This window comes from Passer montanus, unplaced genomic scaffold (assembly GCF_014805655.1).
Source record: "Passer montanus isolate IOZ18808 unplaced genomic scaffold, ASM1480565v1 scaffold154, whole genome shotgun sequence".
In the NCBI taxonomy this organism is placed as follows: Eukaryota; Metazoa; Chordata; class Aves; order Passeriformes; family Passeridae; genus Passer; species Passer montanus.
This window is the reverse complement of record NW_024362494.1, coordinates 1133284-1154577: the sequence shown is the minus strand read 5'-3', so window position 1 is coordinate 1154577 and position 21294 is coordinate 1133284. Positions and strand designations below refer to the sequence as shown.

At 52.2% G+C, this 21294-nt stretch overlaps 1 protein-coding gene across 3 annotated transcripts; it reads left to right on the top strand.

Moving 5' to 3' along the window:
* Positions 1–6504: 6504 nt before the first annotated feature.
* On the top strand, positions 6505–19499 carry ADAR (adenosine deaminase RNA specific). Of its 3 annotated transcripts, none has more exons than XM_039702306.1 (15): positions 6505–6636; positions 8764–10281; positions 11545–11731; positions 11814–11971; positions 12389–12530; positions 12716–12921; positions 13133–13289; positions 14238–14409; positions 14988–15081; positions 16428–16556; positions 16653–16786; positions 17241–17423; positions 17892–18004; positions 18446–18573; positions 18873–19499. In XM_039702306.1, exons 2-15 carry the CDS (start codon positions 8846–8848, stop codon positions 19111–19113), a joined length of 3480 nt encoding a protein of 1159 aa, XP_039558240.1. In that variant the 5' UTR covers positions 6505–6636; positions 8764–8845; the 3' UTR covers positions 19114–19499. The 3 variants fall into 3 exon arrangements, with proteins under 3 accessions (XP_039558240.1, XP_039558239.1, XP_039558242.1); XM_039702305.1 differs by lacking the exon at positions 6505–6636 and adding an exon at positions 7165–7538; XM_039702308.1 differs by lacking the exon at positions 6505–6636 and having other exon boundaries at positions 8786–8921; positions 9023–10281.
* The last annotated feature ends 1795 nt before the right edge of the window (positions 19500–21294 follow it).

The window sequence follows — 21294 nt, the reverse complement described above, 5'->3', positions numbered from 1 at the left end:
TTGCTGCAGAGATCAAATGAGGTGGGGACCTGTCTTGTAGCTGTTTCCATCTTGGATGTGCTGCTCCTTTTCCAAGGTAAAATCGAGGCTGCTCTGCTGCTAATTCATCTACCCAGCCTTGGTACTCCTGGCACCAAGGGGCTCGTTCATTCTTGTTCATCAGCAGAGCAGTGGTGTGAGGTCTGCAGGCCAGATCACGCCTTCCAAGCACAGTGGGTGATATCAGCCAAACAGCTTGGCACCACAAAAACTGCTCCTGAGCCCTCATAAGCCCAGACAGGGCTGCTCCAGCTCTTGCTCCAGGCCATTCCAATGGGATCAGTAATCCTGGAGCCTGTGACAGTGCCAGGTGCCAGTGCAGGGCTGGGACTGCATGCAAGGCCTGGGAGGAGGATGCTTTTTCCCTTCTGAGCTTCCTGCTCAGCCACAACATTTGCATATCAGCTTCCTCTTCTCTCCCTGCATTCCTGAGAGCATCTGCAGAGGATGGAGCTGCCTGATGAGAGGCCAGGTTAGAGTTAATGACATCTGTGTCCCTTTACATGTTAAACAGATGGAAGAAGTCATCTCGGTTTCCCGGAGGCTGTTGGCCTGGTGCTCCCATCATAAGAAAGGGTTTTCAGCAGGGATGGGCTAGAAAATTACACTTTGGTAGTCAAATTATTATTTTGGGGTTTTCTGCTGGGGAGCAGTCAGTGTGTTGGAACAACAGCAGCCCTCCCAAGCCAGCTGGTGCTGGGGGCTTTGCTACAAAACCCACAGACAAGCTGTCCCTTCTTCCATTATGAAATTTCAAGAGAACTAGCAACCCAGGGCCAGGAGTGGGGTCCAACTCCTGGGTCTGCTGGGGAGAAGCTGTGAGGGGACAGGAGAGCCCCCACAGCCACCCTGCACGAGGGAAAGCCCTTGCACATGTCACAAGGACCAAAGAATTAAAACTGTAAAGTGGCACTGCCAAAAGCATTTGAGATGGGAGCAGGTGCTGCAGGGGATGAGGTTTGACATTGCCACCTAACCTGCACCAGGCAGTGCAGAGCCTGTTTTCATGGAATCACAGACTGGTTTGAGTTGGGAGAGACCTTAAAAATCATATAGTCCCACCCCCTGCCATGGGCAGGGGCACCTTCCACCATCCCAGGTTGCTCCAAGCCCTGTCCAGCCTGGCCTTGGACACTTCCAGGGATGGGGCAGCCACAGCTTCTCTGTGCCAGGGCCTGCCCACCCTCACAGGGAAGAATTCCTTCCCAATATCCCATCTAACCCTGCCCTCTGGCAGTGGGAGCCATTCCCCCTTGTCCTGTACCTCCAGACCTTTGACCAAAGTCCCTTTCCAACTCCCCTGGAGCTTCTTTGGGCACTGGAGGGGGCTCTAAGGTCTCCTTGGAACCTCCCATTCTCCAGGCTGAACTCCCAGCCCATCTCCAGTGCAGAGGGGCTACAGCCATGGAAGTATCTTTGTGGCATCTTCTGGAACCTCTCCAGCAGCTCCATGTCCTTATGTTGGGGCCCCAGAGCTAGACACAGCTCTGCAGGTGCCCCCAACACAGGCAAGGTTTTGAACGTCCAAAACTGAAGAGGCAAAAAGCAGAGAAGTAATTTCACTGCAAATGAAGCCGAGCTCTTTCCCATTTTAAAAATAACTGGATTTGTGGGAGAAGCGGTGAGCAGTTCCCAAGTGAGGTCAGGCACAGGCACAGAAATCCCTGTGAAGTCTCAGTTACTCCAGTTAATCCCAGCCAAGTCCCTTGCTGCAGCTCAGAGTGCAACAGACACTGAAATGGTTGGCTCTCCTTCATCCCGCTCTTGCTGCCTCGAAGAAAGTTGTAGGAGCTGGAGTTTGCCATGATTCCCAGGTGTGGAAGAGGCACTGAGAGCTTCACATGGTTCCCTGAGGTTCCTCTCCTCCCTCCATGCCAAGCTGTGCTGGTACAGGGCCAGGGAAGATGCTGCTTTCTCCAAAGCTGGCACTGAATGCTGGTTGAGTGCAACAGGTTTTGTTCTAATTAAAGAGGAATCAATTAGGCTGCAAGATATTCAGCCACCTGGTGCTTCTGACTATTTTTTCCTCCTCCTTCTCTTTTTTTCCTTAACATGCTGCTGCTGCTGCCTCCAGGGAAGCCATGAATGAAGCAAGACATGTTCCAGTTTCTTGCATTCTTTTAGATTAAAAAATGCTGTTTGGGAGGAAATCTGTGCAAGGCAGCCAATTACAGTGCTGTACATGTCCCTGTGATCTGCAGCTGGCATCTCCTCTGCCATCCATTACTCCCTCCAGTCAAGCCTCCTGTGTCTCCATCAGCACATGGCACTGACTCTGTCAGCAGTCAGTTTGTGCTGCAGGGAAAAAAATTATCTGCAGCAATTAAAGAAAAAGCAGTAGAAGAGGTGTAGTGGGATCTCACAGAGGCATGGAGTCCTGCATGCAAGAAAGTCCTTTGGAGATCCAGCTGTGCCAGGCTTTTTCCTGTGAGATGCTCCTTTAGAATGTCTCTGTGCTCAACAGCACATAAATCAAGAGGAGAGGAGAGCAGCAGCTGCTGCCTTGGGCAGCTTTGGAGTTTGCTTAGCACTGAGCTTCAAGAAAAAAGGGAGGGTCAGCAAGTACCTCAAGCAACACAGGTAAAAATCAGACACTGGAGTGATGGTAAGTGGCAAGGGAGTAGTGGTGGAGAGCTCTGTCCAGGGTGCATGTGATGCTTTTACCCTCAGGTCAGTGCTTCTCTCCTCAGGGCAATGCTTTTCCCACCCACGGCTCTGCCTCAGGGATGGACTGTGAAATCCCTCTGATTTGTCTGAGCACATGATAAAGCCCCCTTGCAGATAAACCAGATTTAATATTAAATATGAAAGGGCAAAAAGGGGAGCCTGGGCTTGGATGGTGATGTAAAGGTCATAGAAGGGAGTATTAATGCCATGTCAACTGACATCTGTACTAGGAAGATCTTTGGATTCTGGCTTTAGGAAGGATTCATTAATTCAGCTGATTGACTCACTGGAAACCACTGCATCAGATGTGCTCAGAGCAGTGAAAGGAAGCCCCTTCCCCTCACTATTCCCCCTCCAAGAACAAGCTGGGAGGTCCGTGGTCTGTCTAGGATCCCATGTAACCTCCTGCAGCAATGCTTTGGCCATGACCTGAGTCAACACCTTTGTAAGGGGCAGGCTGACCAGCCTGGAGCCATGCCAAGGGGACACTGACATCTGAGGCATCATTTGAGCAGCCAGTGTTCCCACAGCTCCTTTCCAAGCTGAAGGAGCCCCTGGCCTCAAGGCACTGGGGAGGAGTAGCCCAAGAAGCCCACTCCAGAGGAGATTTGGGCCCACATGCTGTGATGGCTCTAAAACCACATGAAAAGAGCCCCTGAGCATCCAAGAACTCAAAGTGAAGGCCGTGCTCACACAGCACGCCCTGCCAGCCAGGTGGCTGAGCCACAGTCTGCCTCCTGCCTTTTTTGTACCAGACAGAATAAAACCGTGCTGCTTCCCAGCGCTGCAGCTGCCGTGGGAGGCAGAGTGCTGCCTCCTTCTGCTGCAGATGTGCCAGGCCCACCTGCCATCCCTGGGGCACACGGGTGCCTCAGGTGGATGAGCATCACACAGACAGAGGTGTCAGGAGAGCCCCTTGCCCTCTGATCCTCACTGGGAGCTCTCAGGGTGAGTAATCCCCCCCTTGGTGATTTGAAAGCACAGACGTGGCAGCTGCTGGGGCTGTACCAAAGCTCAGGGTCACTCCTTGGCTGAGCAGCAAGGCAAGAGCTTGTGCAATTCCCTGGACAGCTCTGCTGCTTCCCCAGCTGGGAACCTGTATGCTGGGAGCAATAGAGAGCAAAGCAGGGGGAAAAGGCCTTTCTGGGGAGCAGCTCCTTGCTCCGGTGCCCACACCAAGGCCACAGGCTCAGGATGGGGCAGCACCTCCCATGCATTACCTGCTCCATGTTTATAGCTACCATAAAAATCCATTGGAAGAAAACAAAGCATTTTTTCCCTTCTAGGGGAACTGATGGATTTTCCATGTCAGTTCCCAGCTGAACATGTGCAGACAGACTGGAGAAAGTGCAACACTTAGAAGGACGTGGGAACCAGCTCAGCCCAGTTCCTCCCTTCTCATATGAGGAGCCTGGAGTGTTTGATGGGTGCTTCTGCAAGGAGGCCAAACCCTAATTGCACCTCTTGCCAGTAGTGTGAGAGCACAGCCTGGCCCTGGGGCAGAGGGGATCAAACAGCAGCACAGCAGGTGATAAACCACCACTCCCAGGGCTGCCGTCCCTTAGAAACCACCATCAGCTGATTAAGAAGTACAAATCTCTCATGCAGGAACAGGCTGTTTGCTAGAGCAAGGAAGTGATATTTTAGAGTGTCTAATAAAGGAGCTTAAAATGAAACTCTGCAGAACAATAGCCTGAGCTGATAACTGGCATCCGAGCAGAAAGTCAGGCGGGGGAGCTGTGCCACAATTTATTTCCTCTCTTTTCATTTCATAAGAGGGAAGCAAATCAAAGCAGACACCTGAGGCATCTCCAGCTGATGCTGGAGCTTTAGGGAATGCTGCCATCCTGCGGGGAAGCCTCTGCTCAGCCTGGGGAACGTGGGAGGTTTGGGGCAGCCCCCAAAGAAGCAGGGGAGCAGGATGAGACCCAGCATCCAAGAGCAAGCAATGGAACTTTCTCCACCCTCCACCAAATGCAGCCAGGCAGCCTCAGGTAAGCTGGTTATCAGCTCCTTATCTCCACCACAAACTGACTGGTTTTGCCATGACTGCAATCTCCAGGGGCTGCAGGAGCTTTTGTCAGGGCCAGGCAGATGCCATGGCTGTGTTAATGCTGGGACTTCAGCAGCTGGAGGTCTCCTGGTCTCCCAGCCCGTTCCTATGGAAACAGGCTGGGAGCCTGCCAATTTTCCCTAAAGAATGAGAAAGGAGAACGAGCTTGTGTGGATGGAGTGCCTGTTTGTCAGGTTTAGGCTGTTGCAATTCTAAAGGATACGTGGCCCAACAATGCCAGCAGCACAGGATTTCATGAGCAGCCCATGGCACAGCAAGGCTGTCACACAGCAGCGCTGGAACCTTCCCATTCCATCTCCACAGCAGCCAAGATGAATCACATCCCTCCAGCCTGGAGCAAAGCTTGGGAGTGATTAAAGGAGAGTGAAAAAAAGAAAAAGAACAGATTGAGGAGTCGGTAGCTGCGTGCTCTGTGTGCTGTTCAGCAGAGGGGATGGGAGCCTTTGTGCTCCCAGACCCTCCTAGGAACAGAGATGTGACAACTCCAGTGAGTGTGCAAAGTTCTTCTTTAGGCAAGGAGTCCTTCCATTATAGAAAAAAAAAAAAAAAAAAAAACACCAAAACCACACTATGACACACAAGCCACAAAATCTCTAAATCCAGAAATAATAAAAAAAAAAAAGAAAAAAACCAACCAACCAAAAAAAAAAAAAAAAAAAAAAAAAAAAAAAAAAAAACACCAACAAAAAAAAAAAAAAAACCAAAAAAAAAAACCAAAACCCTGAACAATCCACAACCTTCACTGAACACGAGCAGCAGCTGAGCCTGGCAATTCTGGGCTCTGACTCACCATTTCTGCAGCCAGGTTCATTGAAATGCCTTTGGAAAGCTGCAGGGAAGAGCCCACGGTGGGTATGTGGTCCCCACCTAAAGGCACACACAGGTTCCCCTCCACTGGGACACACAGAGCTGCTGGGAGGACCAGGCTGCTCTGAGGAGCTTGTCTCTGCATGTTTTGCCTGTTCATGGACAAATGTAGGCAGATGGGCCCTTAAAATTAAACCTAAACCTGCCTTGTGCAACCTGAGGCCACTTCCTCTTGTCCTGCACGTGTTGCCTGCAACAAGAACTCAACCCCCACTGTTGGCCTTCTTCCATGCTTTACTTCCTCGGTTATTTATTAGAATTGTCTTTATAACTGTCAGTTTCCACACATATCACAATCACAGATACACAGGTTACCTGACACGAAATACAGCTTTGTATTTCACGTCTGCCCGGGCAAGGGAAGATCCACCGGCGGCAGGGGCCGTGCCCGGTTTGGGATTACGGAGAAAGAACCTCGGACAGGGTGGGATGTGACCTGCCGCACCTCCAGCATTAAAATAACGGATTCAAATGGGGGGGTGAGGGGAGCCCCATAGGAAACCTGCGGTAAAAGACGAGCCCCGCTGGGGAGGCCTCGGTGAGGGGCACGGGGGATAAGGAAGCTCCGAGGGAGACGGGAGCCCATAGGAAACGGGAGTCCCACGGGCCCCGGGGGCGCACGGAGGACGGGAGAAGCCCTCAGCCCTCAGGGCACGGCGGCGCTCAGGGCGCACGCGCGGGCCGGGCCGAGGGGAACGCTGTGGGAGCAGCGCCAGTGCGCGCCGCCGCTCCCCGGCAACACGGCGGCAGCGGCGCTGCCTTCCAGCCGGGGGACTGGGCGGTTGTGCTGTGTCTCCCGCAGCGAAGCGCCCGGGTCGGGCCGAGCCCCGCAGGACCAGGGACACCGGCACAGCCGAGCGCTGCCCGCGCCAAACATGGCGGCGCTCGGGCCCGGGGAAAGATGGCTGCCGCGCGGCTGCTCGCTGCGCGCAGGCGCGTGGGGCTGGCGCGCCTCATCAGCGCGCGCCGGCAGCGGCGGCAGCGGCAAGGTACAGGGGCGGGAGGAGGGGGGGCCGGGCCCGGCCCTCACGGGCCTGTGCGGGACCCTCCGGGCCCGGTATCCATCAGCGGCCTCGGGCCGGGCCCTCACGGGTCTCTGTGGGTCCCTCCGGGCCCGGTACCCATCAGCGGCCGCGCCCTCACGGGTCTGTGTGGGTCCCTCTGGGCCGGGCCCTCACGGGTCTGTGTGGGTCCCTCCGGGCCGGGTATCCATCAGCGGCTGTGGGCCGGGCCCTCACGGGTCCGTGCGGGTCCCCCCGGGCCCTCACGGCTCCGTGCGGGTCCCCCCGGGCCCGCGTGTCCCGCAGCGGCCGCCGAACGCGGTGTGACCGTGTCCTGCCTCCCCGAGGTCCCTGTCGTGTTCCACACGGCGGAACGCGTAGAATAAAAGCCCCGAGTCCCGGCTTTCGGTGCTCGCCGCCCTCCCGTGCAGCGCCCTCCGGGCTCGGGGGCCTCATGCTCGCGGTGTCCTGGTTTGACATGGGTGCCGGCGGCGGTGCCCGCTGTGCCCTGGGGTGTGGCTGACGGTGGCAGGTGTTCCCCAGTCCCTCCCCAAGCCGGGACAGCGGCCGCTCCGGTGCGGAGCCCCGTCCCGCCGGCAGCTCCCGAGTGACGGGGCCGCGGGGAGCGGGGCAAGGAGCTGCCCTCCCGGGCTCGCTGCTGAGAGCCTGATGGTTGCTCCCGAAGCCCAGAGCCCGAAAGCCGGCCAGCCCCCGCTGCGAGCTCCCGGGGCGGGGCGGAGCGGCTGCTGCGGGAAACGAAACCGAAACGGAACTCGCAGCCATCTTGGCCGTGCCCCGGTGCCTCCCGGCCGGGACGCGTTCTGCGGCTCGGCGTTTCTTTTTTCCCTGTGTTTTCTCATAAAATAGTTTGGCGTGCGGATGAGACTGAGGTAAGAGCGTAGGTTTGTTTGGGTTTGTTTTGTTTTTTGGTTTTTTTTTTCCCCAAGGCCTTCATCGTGTTTTTGCGCTGCCCTTGGCTCAGGGATTTTTTTTTTTTTTTTTCAAGGCCTTCATCGTGTTTTTGGGCTGCCCTTGGCTCAGGGAGCACTTGTAAAACGGGGTTACTGAGCAGGGGGGCAGCAGTGGGACTGCTCCGGAGCTGGGGAGGTGGGGACCTGCCGCTCTGCATTTAGCCTCCCCACGTTTGTTTTAAAAATACGTCCTGGTGAACGCAACCGAGTGCAGTTGTTTGATGGAAGTGATATTTAAGTTGACCTTGAGGCATTTGGTGAAGATGGGGAGCTTTATAAAGATGAGACTTGGATCAGAAAAACTGTCTTTGTGATGGAGGGCACGGAGGAGCAGGCGGGACGGGACCCGGCAGTGTGTATCATGTTGCATGTCTTTATCCTCTCAGTTCTTTAGCAAGCATTATCAGAAAATTAAAATATACTGGGCTGGATGCCTTATTTTTAAAAAGCATATTAATAGTTTAGTCTTACCCCTGTACCCCAGCACAGCTTTGTGTGATGGAGTGAAATTTGGGCTAATAATGGAAAAAAACTTGTTGTACCGTTGCCAGCTGCACACCTATCCAATTTCTCTGCATGTTATCACTTTCATTCCCCTCTCGTGTGATGTTTTACCTCTACAGGTCACATAGTGTCCAGGGAGGAAAAGACACTTGGCGTTTCAGACTGTTTTGGCCATGAATCTGAAAATAATTGCAAGCCTGTTGCAGCTCTGTTCTGTGTGACCGTGCAAGTTGCTCCAGCTCACCTCCTTGTAGTCCTTTACCTCCTCATGCCCCCGTTTCTCAGGTTGCAAAGTAGGTCTGAGATTCTTCTCTCCCTTGTGGCAGTGGAGCTTGCTGTGTTTCAGGAGTGCATCCTGAGCAGGCCACCCTGCCCCGTGCTGGAATCAAGCCTAACAGGAGCAGTGTCAAAGCTGCTTCTTGGGATTGACTTCACCTGCAGTTTGGGGCTGCTGGTTCTCTGCTGGGCAGCCAGAGTTTGTGTTTTTAGACTAATTTAGGCTCCTAGAGAAGTAGAAAAACAATTGACGAGTGAGAAGATGCTCAAAGCGCTTCAGTAGCTGGGAAGCTGTTTAAACTGCATTTCTGGAATGCTGTCGTTGTGAAAAGATGTCCTGAGCTCCTGTGTTTTTTCTCCTCAGGGCGGGAGAGTGTGGAGTGAGTGGCAGCTCCTGTCCTGGCTCAGCAGCAGCCTGGCTCCCCTGCGTGTCCCAGGAGTGCGCTATGCTCAGAGGCACTGGGCGAGGCAGAGGCTCCTATCTCACCCGGCCAAGGCATAACTGCCCCAGCACTAACCGAGGTCCTTTTAACCACCCTCGTACCCCACAAGAAACTAATGGGGAAACCTTTTTACACCAGCAGCTGGTGACAGAGCGGGACGCTGAGGTCTCTGTGTTGCAGGGACAGGGATCGCACAAGGAGTGGCGCACCAGAGGCGGGCGAGCTGCGGCACCGGCTCCTGCAGGCAGAGGTCAGCCCAGGGCTGCAGCCCGTAGCTTCTCCAGCCAGTATCCCACTCTGCCTCGGTACTGCCCTCCGCAGCACCATCGGCAGGAGAACTCCAGGAGGGATTCTGACGCTGTGAGGTTGAATTTCCAAAGACTGTCTCTTGCTGGGCAAGACTATGAACAAGAAATTCTGAGTGTTTTCAGGCAGCTTGGGGAGGGGAGGACTTGCACGGCTCATGAGCTGGCACGTAAACTTAAAACTCAAAAGAAAGAGGTCAACCGTGTTTTGTATAAACTCCTCAGAGAAGGCAAGTTGCACAAAGAGGGGGAGACACCACCACTGTGGAGAATTGCCAGCCCTAGTTCAGGGAGAGAAAGAAGCCCTACTGACCACAGTGCCAGTTGCACAGATCCAGCAAATTTTGAGAGCAGAGGAGGAGAGCGGAGTGCATTTGGCTTGGGAGACACAGAGATGGCTGAGACAAAGGAGAAAATCTGCAACTACTTGTTCAGTGTGGTGGAAACAACAGCTCTCAATCTTGCCAAGAACATTGGGTTTTCGAGAGCCAAGGATGTTAATGCATTTCTTAGTGCTCTGGAAAAGCTGGGGGATGTCCACAAGCAGAATGCAACTCCACCACGGTGGTCCCTGACAAACAGGAAACGTGAGAGGATGCAGATGAGGCTGAAGGCCAGCACAATAATGCAGATGGCAGATGCCACACCTCCTGAGTCAGGTCTTCCCTCTTCCATTGTCCCTCCATGTCCCCCAGAGGTCACTGCAGCGGAGCCAGCAACGGTGAAAGAAGAAGAAGAAGAAAGTGCAGAAAATGGGCAGCAGCCTTTGGGGCAGGCTGGTCAGGGCAGTGGCAGTGACACAGAAGCAGATGCACCTGAGGACACTAAGCCTGACTTCTCCAGTTTGAGTAGTTATGATAACTCAGAAAACAGCAAGTGGACCACAGATGAAATCCCAGATAATCTAAATGCTATCAACAAGCAGCCTGATAATTCAGAAAGCATCATGAATCCTCAGTCTTCCCCCAGTTGTGCTGCCCAGTTTGAAACTGCTTTCCCATGTACACCTGTAGAGAAACTGATAGCTTGTCAGGAGAAGAACCCAGTGAGTGGCCTTACTGAATATTCCCAGTACACATACCAACACTGTGATTTCATCATGCTGGAGCAGAATGGACCCTCTCATGAGCCACGGTGAGAAAATGTCCAGCCTTTTCTGAGCTCTTTTTCCATAAAATGATTTGACTTAAACTAAGTTCACCCACTCAACTGTACTGAAGGGGCCTGCTGTTAATGTTTCTTTCATTTCAGAAGGATTAGCCTGGTTGATTCCTTGCATCAGCTTAAAAAATAAAGCAAGGCTAAAGCTGAACCCTAGGCAGCCCAGTTTTGGCATTCCTCATTCTGAGCAGCAAAGATGGGATTAATTTCTTCACTATGTCCCATCTCAATTACTTGCCTTCAAATTTGACCATATGGAGGGAAGCTGGTATTTCTAAGCTGCCTCTCAAGATGGTCTTGGCCTGGAAATGGTGTAAAGGGAGCCCAGAACAAAGTGTTTGGGTGCAGGTGTCTTAAGTTAAACAAGGTGGCCCCAGTGTGTACATTTCTGTGTTGTAGCAGGTCAGAGCCAATTCTCTGAGCTGAGCATGTGGCATGACACAGCAGTTGGCTAAGTCAGTCTCTGGAGTCCCTTGCAGAGTCATGGCTGTTACTGAGCATAAGCAAGACTGAGAAAATCTCCATATGTGCCACACTGGAATATGTCAATAGATCTGCTAGACAGGAAAATTGGCCTAATTTCTAAAGATGGAGTCCCAGGGTTTTGTTATTTTGGGTTTTTGGGGTTTTTTTTAAGAAAGGAGCTGAATGGATTCAGTGCCATGGTCCCTCTCCTGGTTTGACCACTCTCCTCGGAAGCAGATTTCCAGGGCTGGAGGGTGGAAGATCAGCTTGTTTGTTAGAGGTCACAGGAATGGGGGAGGCAGAAACATCAAAGGCAGGAGGTTTATGTGAGGCAGCACCTTTCTAAGATACACTGGATAACCATGGAGAATGCCAGAGGGAGGAGTGACCCCCAAATGACCAGGTGCAAATGAAACAGTGCAGGCTGCTTTTGAGCTTTCTTATTCCTGGCCAGGAGCCACCACAGAGCTGCTGCCTGCATACACCCATTACCTGTTTCTGGCACCTGTGGTGGAACAAGGCAATTCATCCTGTTCCTTCAGAGCAAAACGTGGTTTTGCTGCTTCTCTGTTGTGAACAGCTCTGGAAATGTAATGATGCAGTGCTGCTCAGGTACCCTTGGTATTTTTGTCTTCTGCTCATGGCATCCTGGATTTACTCTCCCAGCTGGAGAGAGTTTCTTTTCCTTTGAATTTCAAGAGCAGCCTTGCTTGCTCTGAGGAGACCACACATCTGCTTCTCAGTATGCCCCTTTGGTTTTCTCTTTCAAAGGTTTAAGTTCCAGGCAGTGATCAATGGGCGCCCATTCCCACCAGCAGAAGCAGGGAGCAAAAAATTGGCTAAGCAGGAAGCAGCAGCTAATGCCATGAAGGTCCTGATGAGTGAAGTGGAGAATGGAAGGCAAGGTGGAATTAAATGTGAGGAGCCATTTCCCTCCAACAGCTCGGAACCAGAACTGGTGAGTCCTGTTTTCTTCACTTTGTGAGGCTGCTCAAACAGTATTGAGTCTGACACTGATTTCCTCCATCTTCTTGCTATAGCCTTTGCAGATGGAGCCAGAGGTGTCATCTGCAGCAGCTCACCTCAGCCTGCTTCCTGGGAAGCACCCTATCAGCATATTAATGGAGTATGGTCAAAAATCAGGGAACATAATTGAATTCCAGCTGCTCTCTCAGGAAGGCCCACCTCATGATCCCAGGTATGGCATATTCTTGTCACCTTTGAGGGAGGATGGAAATAATTCTTCAATGTCCTTCCCCTTTGGCATGCTGCCCACATTCCTGGACTTGTCACTGACCTAGCTGAGTGCTCCTCCTAGCCAAGGATTCTGGGCATGGCTTATCCAAGATATCTAGTTCCAGAAGGAGGCCCAAAGTGGTGCTCCTTCTCAGAGAAAGGATGTTGTTTTCCTTCTACCAGAGCAGGAGGGGGTTCCAGTCCTGTACCCTTCCTGGAGGTGCTCTACTGGAAGTGTTTAGGGCCATCACAGTAGAGTTCAATTGAAGATAAATTGGAGATAACCCAGAAGGATTTACCTGGGAGTGGGACACGGGGATAGTAACCAGATTGAGACACTTATGGTTAACACTTTTCATGTACTATAATATCCTGTCAGGTTCAGCTACTGTGTGAAAATGGGTGACCAAATTTTCCCTGCTGTGGTAGGAAACAGCAAGAAGGGAGCAAAGCAAATGGCAGCAGAAGTTGCTGTGAAGATCCTTTCTGGAGAGTCTGTACCCCATGTCTTGCCTGAACAGGTATAAAGAGCTTTTTTATAAGACCCAAGTGTTTGGAATTGGGTGCTCCCCCCTCTTTTATTTCCTATTCTGCTGGATTTCACCCCACAAGGTCATGTGGGGCAGAGGTTTGCTGCTGCTCTTGGCCTGCACTGAATGCAGCTGCTCAGTGTTTAACAGTCTTCTCCTGTCTAACTCTGCTCTAGCCTGTTGTGAAGCCCCTCAGTGACCAGTCCATGCACAATATTGCCACTCCAGATGAATCCAAAGTGGTGAAAACGAAGGGTGTTGGGGAGCTCATCAAATACCTGAACGTCAATCCTGTCAGTGGCCTGCTGGAATATGCCCGTTCCAATGGGTTTGCTGCAGAGTTCAAACTCATTGACCAGTCAGGACCTCCCCATGACCCCAAGTAAGTAGCAGCATCTGGCTGAAGGAAGTTTTGTGCTGCTGCTGTTGTCCTAGGAAAAGGGCAGAAAGCTCAAAATTGCTGATGCCTTTTGAGATGGCAGCAGGGCTAGCTGCTGCCTCCGCCATAGCTTGTCCCTCTGATTCCCTCCTCTCTCCACTTTGTGAGTGTAAAAACCAAACTGAAATCCACAGGTTCCTTGGTTTCCTTGTAGGTTTGTCTATCAGGCGAAGGTTGGAGGCCGCTGGTTCCCAGCTGTAACTGCACACAACAAAAAGCAGGGCAAGCAGGAGGCAGCTGATGCAGCACTCCGAGTCCTGATTGGGGAATCGGAGAAAACCGAGCGCATGGAAGGGATGAGCATCGCCGAGGTAAATCTTCTGCCAGAGCTGGGGCTGTGTCATAGTCCTGCCTATCCCCCTCCTCTCAGTCCAGCCAAAAAATGCTTTCAAAATCAACCGTGATCCCTTTGTTCTCTGCAGCTGTTGATAACCTGATATGGTTTTCCTGAAGTGGGTTAGGTGTTTCCTCAGGGCACAGGCGTACCCTTCTGTCCTACAGGCCTCTGCTTCAGGGCTAAATTATTATCAGATTCTTCCATAAGCTGCTAAAATGTCTTCCTGTGGTAGAGTAGGAACATGGTTTTTTTAATTATATGACTTTTTTATTATTTCTTCCACATTTCTTTGTGCTGCATTAAAAATTGTGTATCAGCTCAAAAAATTCATGCATCAGTTAAACGCAAAGCCCTGGTTATGTCAGGATGGCTTTCCCAAACTTGGGCTGATATAAATCACACTTAGAGTGTTGTGAGCTCTGAAAAGCCTCATTCCAGGCAGCACAACTGGGCACAGCAGCTGGGACTCTAAATAGCAAAGCCATCAGGGAGGATTTGTCAGTCAGCAGTGCTGGAGGAGATGGGTTGGTCTGCACTGGAATGACTGTGCACGCTCCTCACAGGCAGCCAGAGGAAGAATTCCTCCAAAGCCAGGAACAGATTTCCTTGGCTGAGTCTCTGCAAATAGGCAGGTTGGTTTTGTTCCTTCTTGCTCAGGGTTTTTCCTGCCATTCTCAGGAAGCCATTCCTCAGCCAGTGTCGCTTGCTGCTGTCTCTGATGTGGCTAAAGCAGAGCTCAAAGCCTTGTGTGAGGTTTTCCCAGAAATACCTAAAAGAGCTTCGCCCACTCTTGACACAGCACTTCCCAGAGCTCAGAGTTTTCTGTGCACTGCCTTCTGCTTGGAAAGCTGCTGCAGGTTAGCTCACTCTTGAGCTGTGTCGTGTGACCCGGCCGTGTCCTGTGCTGTTGTCCCTGTCCCAGCTCCCTGTGAGTGGCAGCACCCTGCACGATCAGCTGGCCATGCTGAGCCACCAGCGCTTCAACTCCCTCACGGCTCGCCTCCAGCACAGCCTGCTGGGCCGCAAGATCCTGGCTGCCATCATCATGAGGAGAGGAGATAAGGGCCTGGGAGTGGTGGTCAGCATCGGAACAGGTATGGACAGCTTCCTCCAGCACACTCTGAGCTCTCTTCCGTGCTAGGTTTCCCTGTCAGCTGGAATGGCTGTGCTGTAGGCTTCCTCAGAGGGTACAGAACGTTCCCAGGGCTCACATGGTGTCATGAGTGATCTGGTTAGAGAGAGAGAGAGGACAAAGCAAATGTGCCTGCAGCTATATTGCTCTTAATCTTTGCTTGCATTGCTGGGTCCTACTCTGTGCATCAGAGCGTGGGTTCCTTATGTGTCAGAGCACACGATCCCTCAGTTTCTCCCAGCTGCACGTACCTTATCTCCCTCCCTGCTTTGCTGCCAGGCTTCTACCAGGAGAGATGGGCTAAAAAGCCCTTGGGAAGGTACAGTCCCCCAAAACATATGGCAGTTTAAGTCTGTCTGTCCCTAAAGTGGTGTCCCTTTATTTTCTTAACTGCTTGTTACAGTGATTTAATAGGCAGAATGCTCGTGCTGGTGCTGCTGCTCAAGAGTCCAAAGAAATAAGACTTCTTCCCTCTGTCTCTGAAACCATCTTGGCTTTGATATCTGTCCTATTATTTAATTCTTTGTTTGTTTGTTTCAGGTAATCGCTGTGTGAAAGGAGAAGAGCTGAGCTTGAAGGGGGAGACAGTAAATGACTGCCATGCAGAAATCATTTCTCGAAGAGGCTTTGTGAGGTGAGAAAAGGGGAAACTCAAAAGGAAAAGGAGAGAGGCCTGCCAGGAGCTGCTCTCCCATTCTGGAGGGATGTGGCTGAAACACACACCTAGATTTTTGCTGTGCTGTGAGATGCTGTGGTCCTCAGACACTGTTCACTCATGTTGTTGAATGAGTTCATTCATACAGAGGGATGTTATTTTTGGTCAGAAGGGGCCATACCTGAATGATGCCCAAATAAGCACTGAATGGAGACTTGCCAGGAGCCCAAGGGCTGCATCTGTTGTCCTTAATATTAAGCCTCCTGCTGAAGCTGCTGGGCTGATGTACAGGGTGCTCTCCAGCCTGAGCACAGCTCCTGCCACATCAAGCCACTGCAAGCTTGGTCTCCTGGCCTTTCTAGGTCTGGGTGTAGAAGGATTCAGGAAAACATACTGCATATACTTTGCTAACTAACATGTTTTTCAGAGGCTGGAAAGGGTTTTCCCAGCTAAACTACACAATTCTTTTCTTCCTCTCCTCTTCCCCTCCCACATTCACTGTGGCACTTTTTACTTTTTGAAACCTAAAGTGAGATGAAGCTGGGCTGCTTGGTTAACATTTGTCCTTCAGTTATGAACAAAAAAAATCAGCTGCTTCCTTCAAGCCTTTGTGCTGCCACTGTGCTCTGCATTCCTCAGCAAGGGAAAGTGTTGAGGGCAGTCCCTGGGAAGTGATGAATCAGGATTGCATCTTGCTTACTGTCTGTTTCAGCTGTTAATCTTGACAGCAGTGGCTGCTCTGGCACAGCAGAGTGAACGCTGCCTCTCCTTGCAAAATCAGGCTCTGCTCAAGGACTGTCTGGGAGGCTGCAGTTCTTCTTTAGTCCTTGACACCATGTTGGAGACCTCAGGGTTTTCCCTGGCCAGAAGCAGCCATAAAAGACCCATCAGTGTAAACAGATCATGGGCTCGTTCTGATACCCCTTCAGTTCAGCTGCCTGCAGGGTTGTTCACTTTTAATGCCAACTTGCTGCTGACTAAAGGTGCTGGTTAACAACCTTGAAGTCTTCTTCACACTGGGATCAGATGCATGAGAGCAGGCAGTACCCAGCCAGGCTCCTTCTTTTCTCCTGCCAGAGCTTCCCTCAGCTTTCTGGACAGGCTTTTCTACTGCTTGTCCTCTGCATGGCAGAAAATCTGCTGGATTTTTTGCCCTTTTTGTGCATCAAGCATTGTTTGTTGGCTTGCCAGGCATCCTCAGGCACAGCTCCTGGTCTCTGCCCTTCCTTGTGGCAGGAATGGGTGATGTGGGGCCCTGCTGTCAGTTGAAGCACTTCTTGTCTGAGAAGCAGAGCAGCCTTTTGACAGGATGGTGTTTTTTTCAGGTTTCTTTACAGTGAACTGATGAAGTATGACCCATCCAATCCTTCCTCTGCAGAAGAGAGCATTTTTGAGCAAGCAGGAGGAAAGAAACTCAAAATAAAGAGCAGTGTTACCTTCCACCTCTACGTCAGGTTGGTGGGGGGGTTTGAATGACTGGCACTGTCATGCCCCTGGCCCTGGCAGTTTCCTTGACAGTCACTGCTAACCAGGGAGAGTTTGTTTTCTAGCACAGCACCGTGTGGGGACGGAGCACTCTTTGATAAATCCTGCAGTGATCAGGCAAACGAGATGGGACAAGCCCAACATCAGCCTCTCTTTGAGAACCCCAAGCAAGGCAAGCTGCGGACCAAGGTGGAGAATGGTGAGTGCAATCACTCCCTGCACCATGGGGTGGCTTCAGTCCTCTCCTGGGAGCCTTTCTGGTGCTCCAGAGCTTCCTTACCCCACTCTGTTGTGGGATATGAAGCATTCAGGAACCAGAAGAGGTAGATGGAATGCTTTAGAGAGAGTCCCTTTCCCCTTCCCAGCTCTGCCTGTTGCACTGCCATCCTTGTGAAGTTTGCAGCTGAAGTTTGATGCAAAGCTCACATCTAGGTCTGTGTCCTGCCTTTCAAGCAAAGTTCTATTCTGCTTCAGCCATGTTGAAAATTACTCATCAGTAGCCAATACTGAATGCCAGGTTGCTCCCTGAACCTGGTGTCAGGCTCCTGAGTTCACTCTGGGTATCCAGAAGTTTCGTGTGCAGTTGTTGATGGGGTTTTGATTTACTGAATATCTGAGACTCTACAGAAAAGCTTTCTCCTTCTCTTGTGCAGGGGAAGGTACCATTCCTGTGGAGTCAAGTGACATTGTGCCCACGTGGGACGGGATCCAGCACGGGGAGCGGTTACGAACCATGTCCTGCAGTGACAAAATCTTACGCTGGAATATTCTTGGCTTGCAAGGAGCATTGCTGTCCCACTTCCTGGAGCCAGTTTATCTCCACTCTGTCACACTCGGTGCGAAACCCTCTGTCCTCTCGGGGTAAAACTAGGCTGCAGTGACAGCTCCTCTCACTCCCCGGTGTGATGGCAAAGTTTGTGGAGGGTGTAGGAGTAACAGACTGAAATGTCTTTCTTGGCAGAGCTGTTTGAAAATGCAGAGGGAGGTAGAGGATTTTAGGCTGTGGGTAGAGTCGGTGTCTCTGCAAAGTTCTGGATTTTTAGGAGGCACGTGTGATCTAGCAGAGTGAGACAAAAACTGCATGTTTGTGTCTTCAGTGAGGAATGTTGCAGTCTGTAGACCATTGTCTTGCACACCCAGGATACACATAGCTATGCTGATCCACATGCTGTGAGCAGTGCTGCAGTTTTTGGAGTTAGGCCAATCCATCGATGTTGGGATGTTGGGGGGCACAAGACAGATGATGGACTTTCACATCACCTGTGCCATCCTGTTCCCTCACACCTTCACCTCTGTCTCCACAGGTTACTTGTACAGTCAGGGTCACTTGACCCGTGCCATCTGCTGCCGCATGGAGAGGGATGGGAGCACACTGAAGGAAAAGCTCCAGGCTCCATATCACATTAACCACCCTGAGGTACTGCAGCTGTAGCACTTCTTCATCTGTGTCCCTTATTCCTTTCCCTGTGGGTTTAGGGGGTCCCTGAGGTGCTCTACAGGTGTTGTTGTGCAGCAGCCCTTCAGCCAGGGACAAGAATTAGTGACCAGAAGCACAAAATCATACAATCAAGGGATATCCTGAGTTGAAAGGGACCCACAGTGTCTCATCAGGTCTAGCTCCTGGCCCTACACAGGACAGCCCCAAGAACCTGCCCTCTTAGTGTCACCCCACAGTTTGGGGGTTACTGGAATGTGTCAATCTGGCAAAAAGGACACTAAAGTTGTCTCTCTAGCCTTCATCTCAGTAAGAACGTTTTCCTTGTGACTCTGGAAAGTTTGGGATGAGCTAAAACTGTGAGGGATGAAAGGGGCAAGAGACTCAGGCAGCAGGACCAGGCTAAGCTTCCTTCCTGTGCAGGTTGGGCGAGTCAGCGTGTATGACTCTGCAAGGCAGACGGGCAAGACCAAGGAGTCATCAGTGAACTGGTGTCTTGCTGATGAAAGCGAAGTTGAAATCTTGGATGGCACCAAAGGGAAAGTAGATGGGTAAGAGGAGCCTTTCCTGACACTGCCTTTTCCTGACGCTGTCTGAGGGAAGGGGGGCAGCTCTGAGGTGGGGAGTACACCCTGCACTGTTACAGCACCCTACACATGGGGAGGGTTGGATAGAGGAATTTTAAACAGACAGAAGCAAGCACTCCTGAAGGAAAACAAAATGTTGCCTGCCTGGACCCTACCACTGAGCCCTGCCAAGCCCAGAGCTCCTCCAGAATGGGATTTTCCCTGCTTCTCTTGGCTCTTCTCAGTGTCCTGTCCCTCATTGCTGTCATTGTCTTCCTTCCCAGTGTGAAGCTGGATGTGTCTCGTGTGTCCAAGAGGAAAATGTTCACCCTGTTCCAGCAGCTCTGTGCAAAGAACAACCGCAGAGACCTGCAGGGCTTCTCTGTGTACTCGGATGCCAAGAAGGCAGCCACAGCTTACCAGGCAGCCAAGCAGAGCTTCTTCAGCACGCTGCAAGAGCTGGGCTACGGCAGCTGGATCCGCAAACCCCAGGAGGAAGAAAATTTCTGTGTCCTTGATGTGTGAGGAAGCACTCTGCAAGGACTGGGGGGTGCACAGGCTGTGCATGGCTGTGCTCGTCCCTCTTTCACCACGTTTTTGGAAGTGGGATCAGGACTGTGCAGTGGTTTCTTCATAGGCCTGGCTGCCTTGTCACTGTCACCCAGACCCTGTGTTTTTAAAATGTGCATGTAAATGATTCTCCTGTTTTTTAAAGCAAGGGCAGGCTCAGTCCCTATTTGCTTTTTTATAGTTTTGTCCCCCCTCCTTTATTGTTTTTTAAGGAAGGTACAAGAAACCGGAGGAATTTTCAAGACTGTGAGCTTGAAACCTTTGGACCATGTACTGCAAATCCCTCTGGCAGGTTTTGAGGCAAATTTTCTCCTTTGAGATTAAAAAAAAAAAAAAAATCAGGCTGTTTGACTGGTTTTCTGTGTGTCTCTCTTGGAAGATGACTGGCAGCCCAGCCAAGCTGGGACATGGGCCTCAATGTGCAGCCATAGGACCAGCATAACATTAAGAAGAAAATTTCAGCATTGTTGGCCATGGGTGTGTTGATTCCCACTGAGGTGAAGATGGGGCCGTGGTGGGGTTTGGAGAGGGACAGAGATGAGTTAGTGTTGGCTGAATGATGAAGGGAGCCAGGTGGAGTTTGGAGTTGAGCCTCTTACCTCAAGCCCAGGGCTCATTGGGCAGAGCTGAGCCTGTGAGGGCTGGGCTCTGAAATGCTGGGGCAGGGCCATCCCTGCTCCTTCCCTCACTGCCAGCTCTAGGACAGGATGGGGTGAGGATGGGGTGTCCTGTCTCCAGCCTGGACCCCAGTGGTGGCTGCAGGCCCTGTCCTGTGTCTGTCTGAGCTGAGCCCTGTGCCAGAGCTGCTGGTGGAAGGTGAGAAGTAGCAATGCTGAGCCATCCAACAGCAAGTTTATTGGGTGCTGTTGAGGCAGCCCTTTTCCCTGTACAAGGCAAATGCTGGCTTTGCTTGGGATGAGAGCTGTCTGTCCTGTCTCAGGAGACAGAGACAAGACCTGTTAGCATGGAAGTACAGCCCAGTGAGGAGCCTGAGGCTGGGAGCAGGACCCAGCTCTGGCTGTGGATCTCCTCAGGACAGCCGGGCTGGGGCCAAACAGGGTCAGCACTTGCTGGAAGCCCAGCTGTCACATGTTGCCCCTGCCTGCAGCTGCCCGTGGGCATCCACTGCCACACAGAGCTGTGGGGGGAAGGAACTGCCTTGGCACCCAGCCCAGAGCAGGGCTGGGGGCTCCTCTCTCTGCAGCTGCTCAGTTCTGAGGCTGTGGGGGCTCCTGCTGTGCTCCCCACACCTTCCCAGTACTGACAGCTCCCCACTCCCCCCTGGGGCACAGCAGGACCTCCCCATCCTGCACTCCCTGAGGCTGGACCAGCAGCAGAGGAGGCACAGAGGTGGGATAAACTGGGACCAGCCCCTGAAATGGGGCTGCTTTAGGAGTAAATCCCTTACCATTTAGGTATTGGGGGGCACCCCTGAGCTCCGGGAGCAGCAGCTGCAGCAGCTGGGATTTCTCTGGCTGGGTGAAGTGCTGGGATTTAAATTAATTTCTAGCGTGCAGCTTCCCCTGGCCCTGTGTGTTGCCAGGCCCCGCCACCACCACTCCCCCCAGCCCCGGGGATTAGTGGTATTTATAGCAAACACTCCATCTCAGTTTTCCCCAACGAGGCCAATTCCTGCTGGCCAAGGGAGTGCAGGCAGTGCTGCTGGCCATGGTGTCAGCCCAGTGACCCACGGTGGGGCCAGCAGCTCCCAGCTTGGGTTGATTAATTGTGTTTTCCTTTTCCTTGTGCCTGCTCTTGGCTCCAGCACGCAGAGCCCGGAGTGGAACAGAAGATGGAGCTGGAGCAGCCCCTGGCACTTGCTGCCCTTGCCCTGCCTGCAGGTAGAACATAAAAATAGCCTCATCCTGCTTGGTCCATGTGTTCACTGGGAGCCAGAGCTGAGCAGCTCTGCCTCTGCTCCTGTTCTGTCATCTCCTGGGAGCCCCAGAGCTGGCACAGGGCTTGGCAGCACCAGCTGGAGCCAGGGGCTGCCCACTGAGCCTGGGGCTCTGGCCCCACATGGCGTGAGAGGAGATGCAGGGAGGGACTGGTGCTCCCAGGAGCAGAGGAGAGAGCTGAGCATGCCCCCATGGATCAGGTTTCACGCTCCTTTGCTCTCTCCCTCGGCAGCTGGGA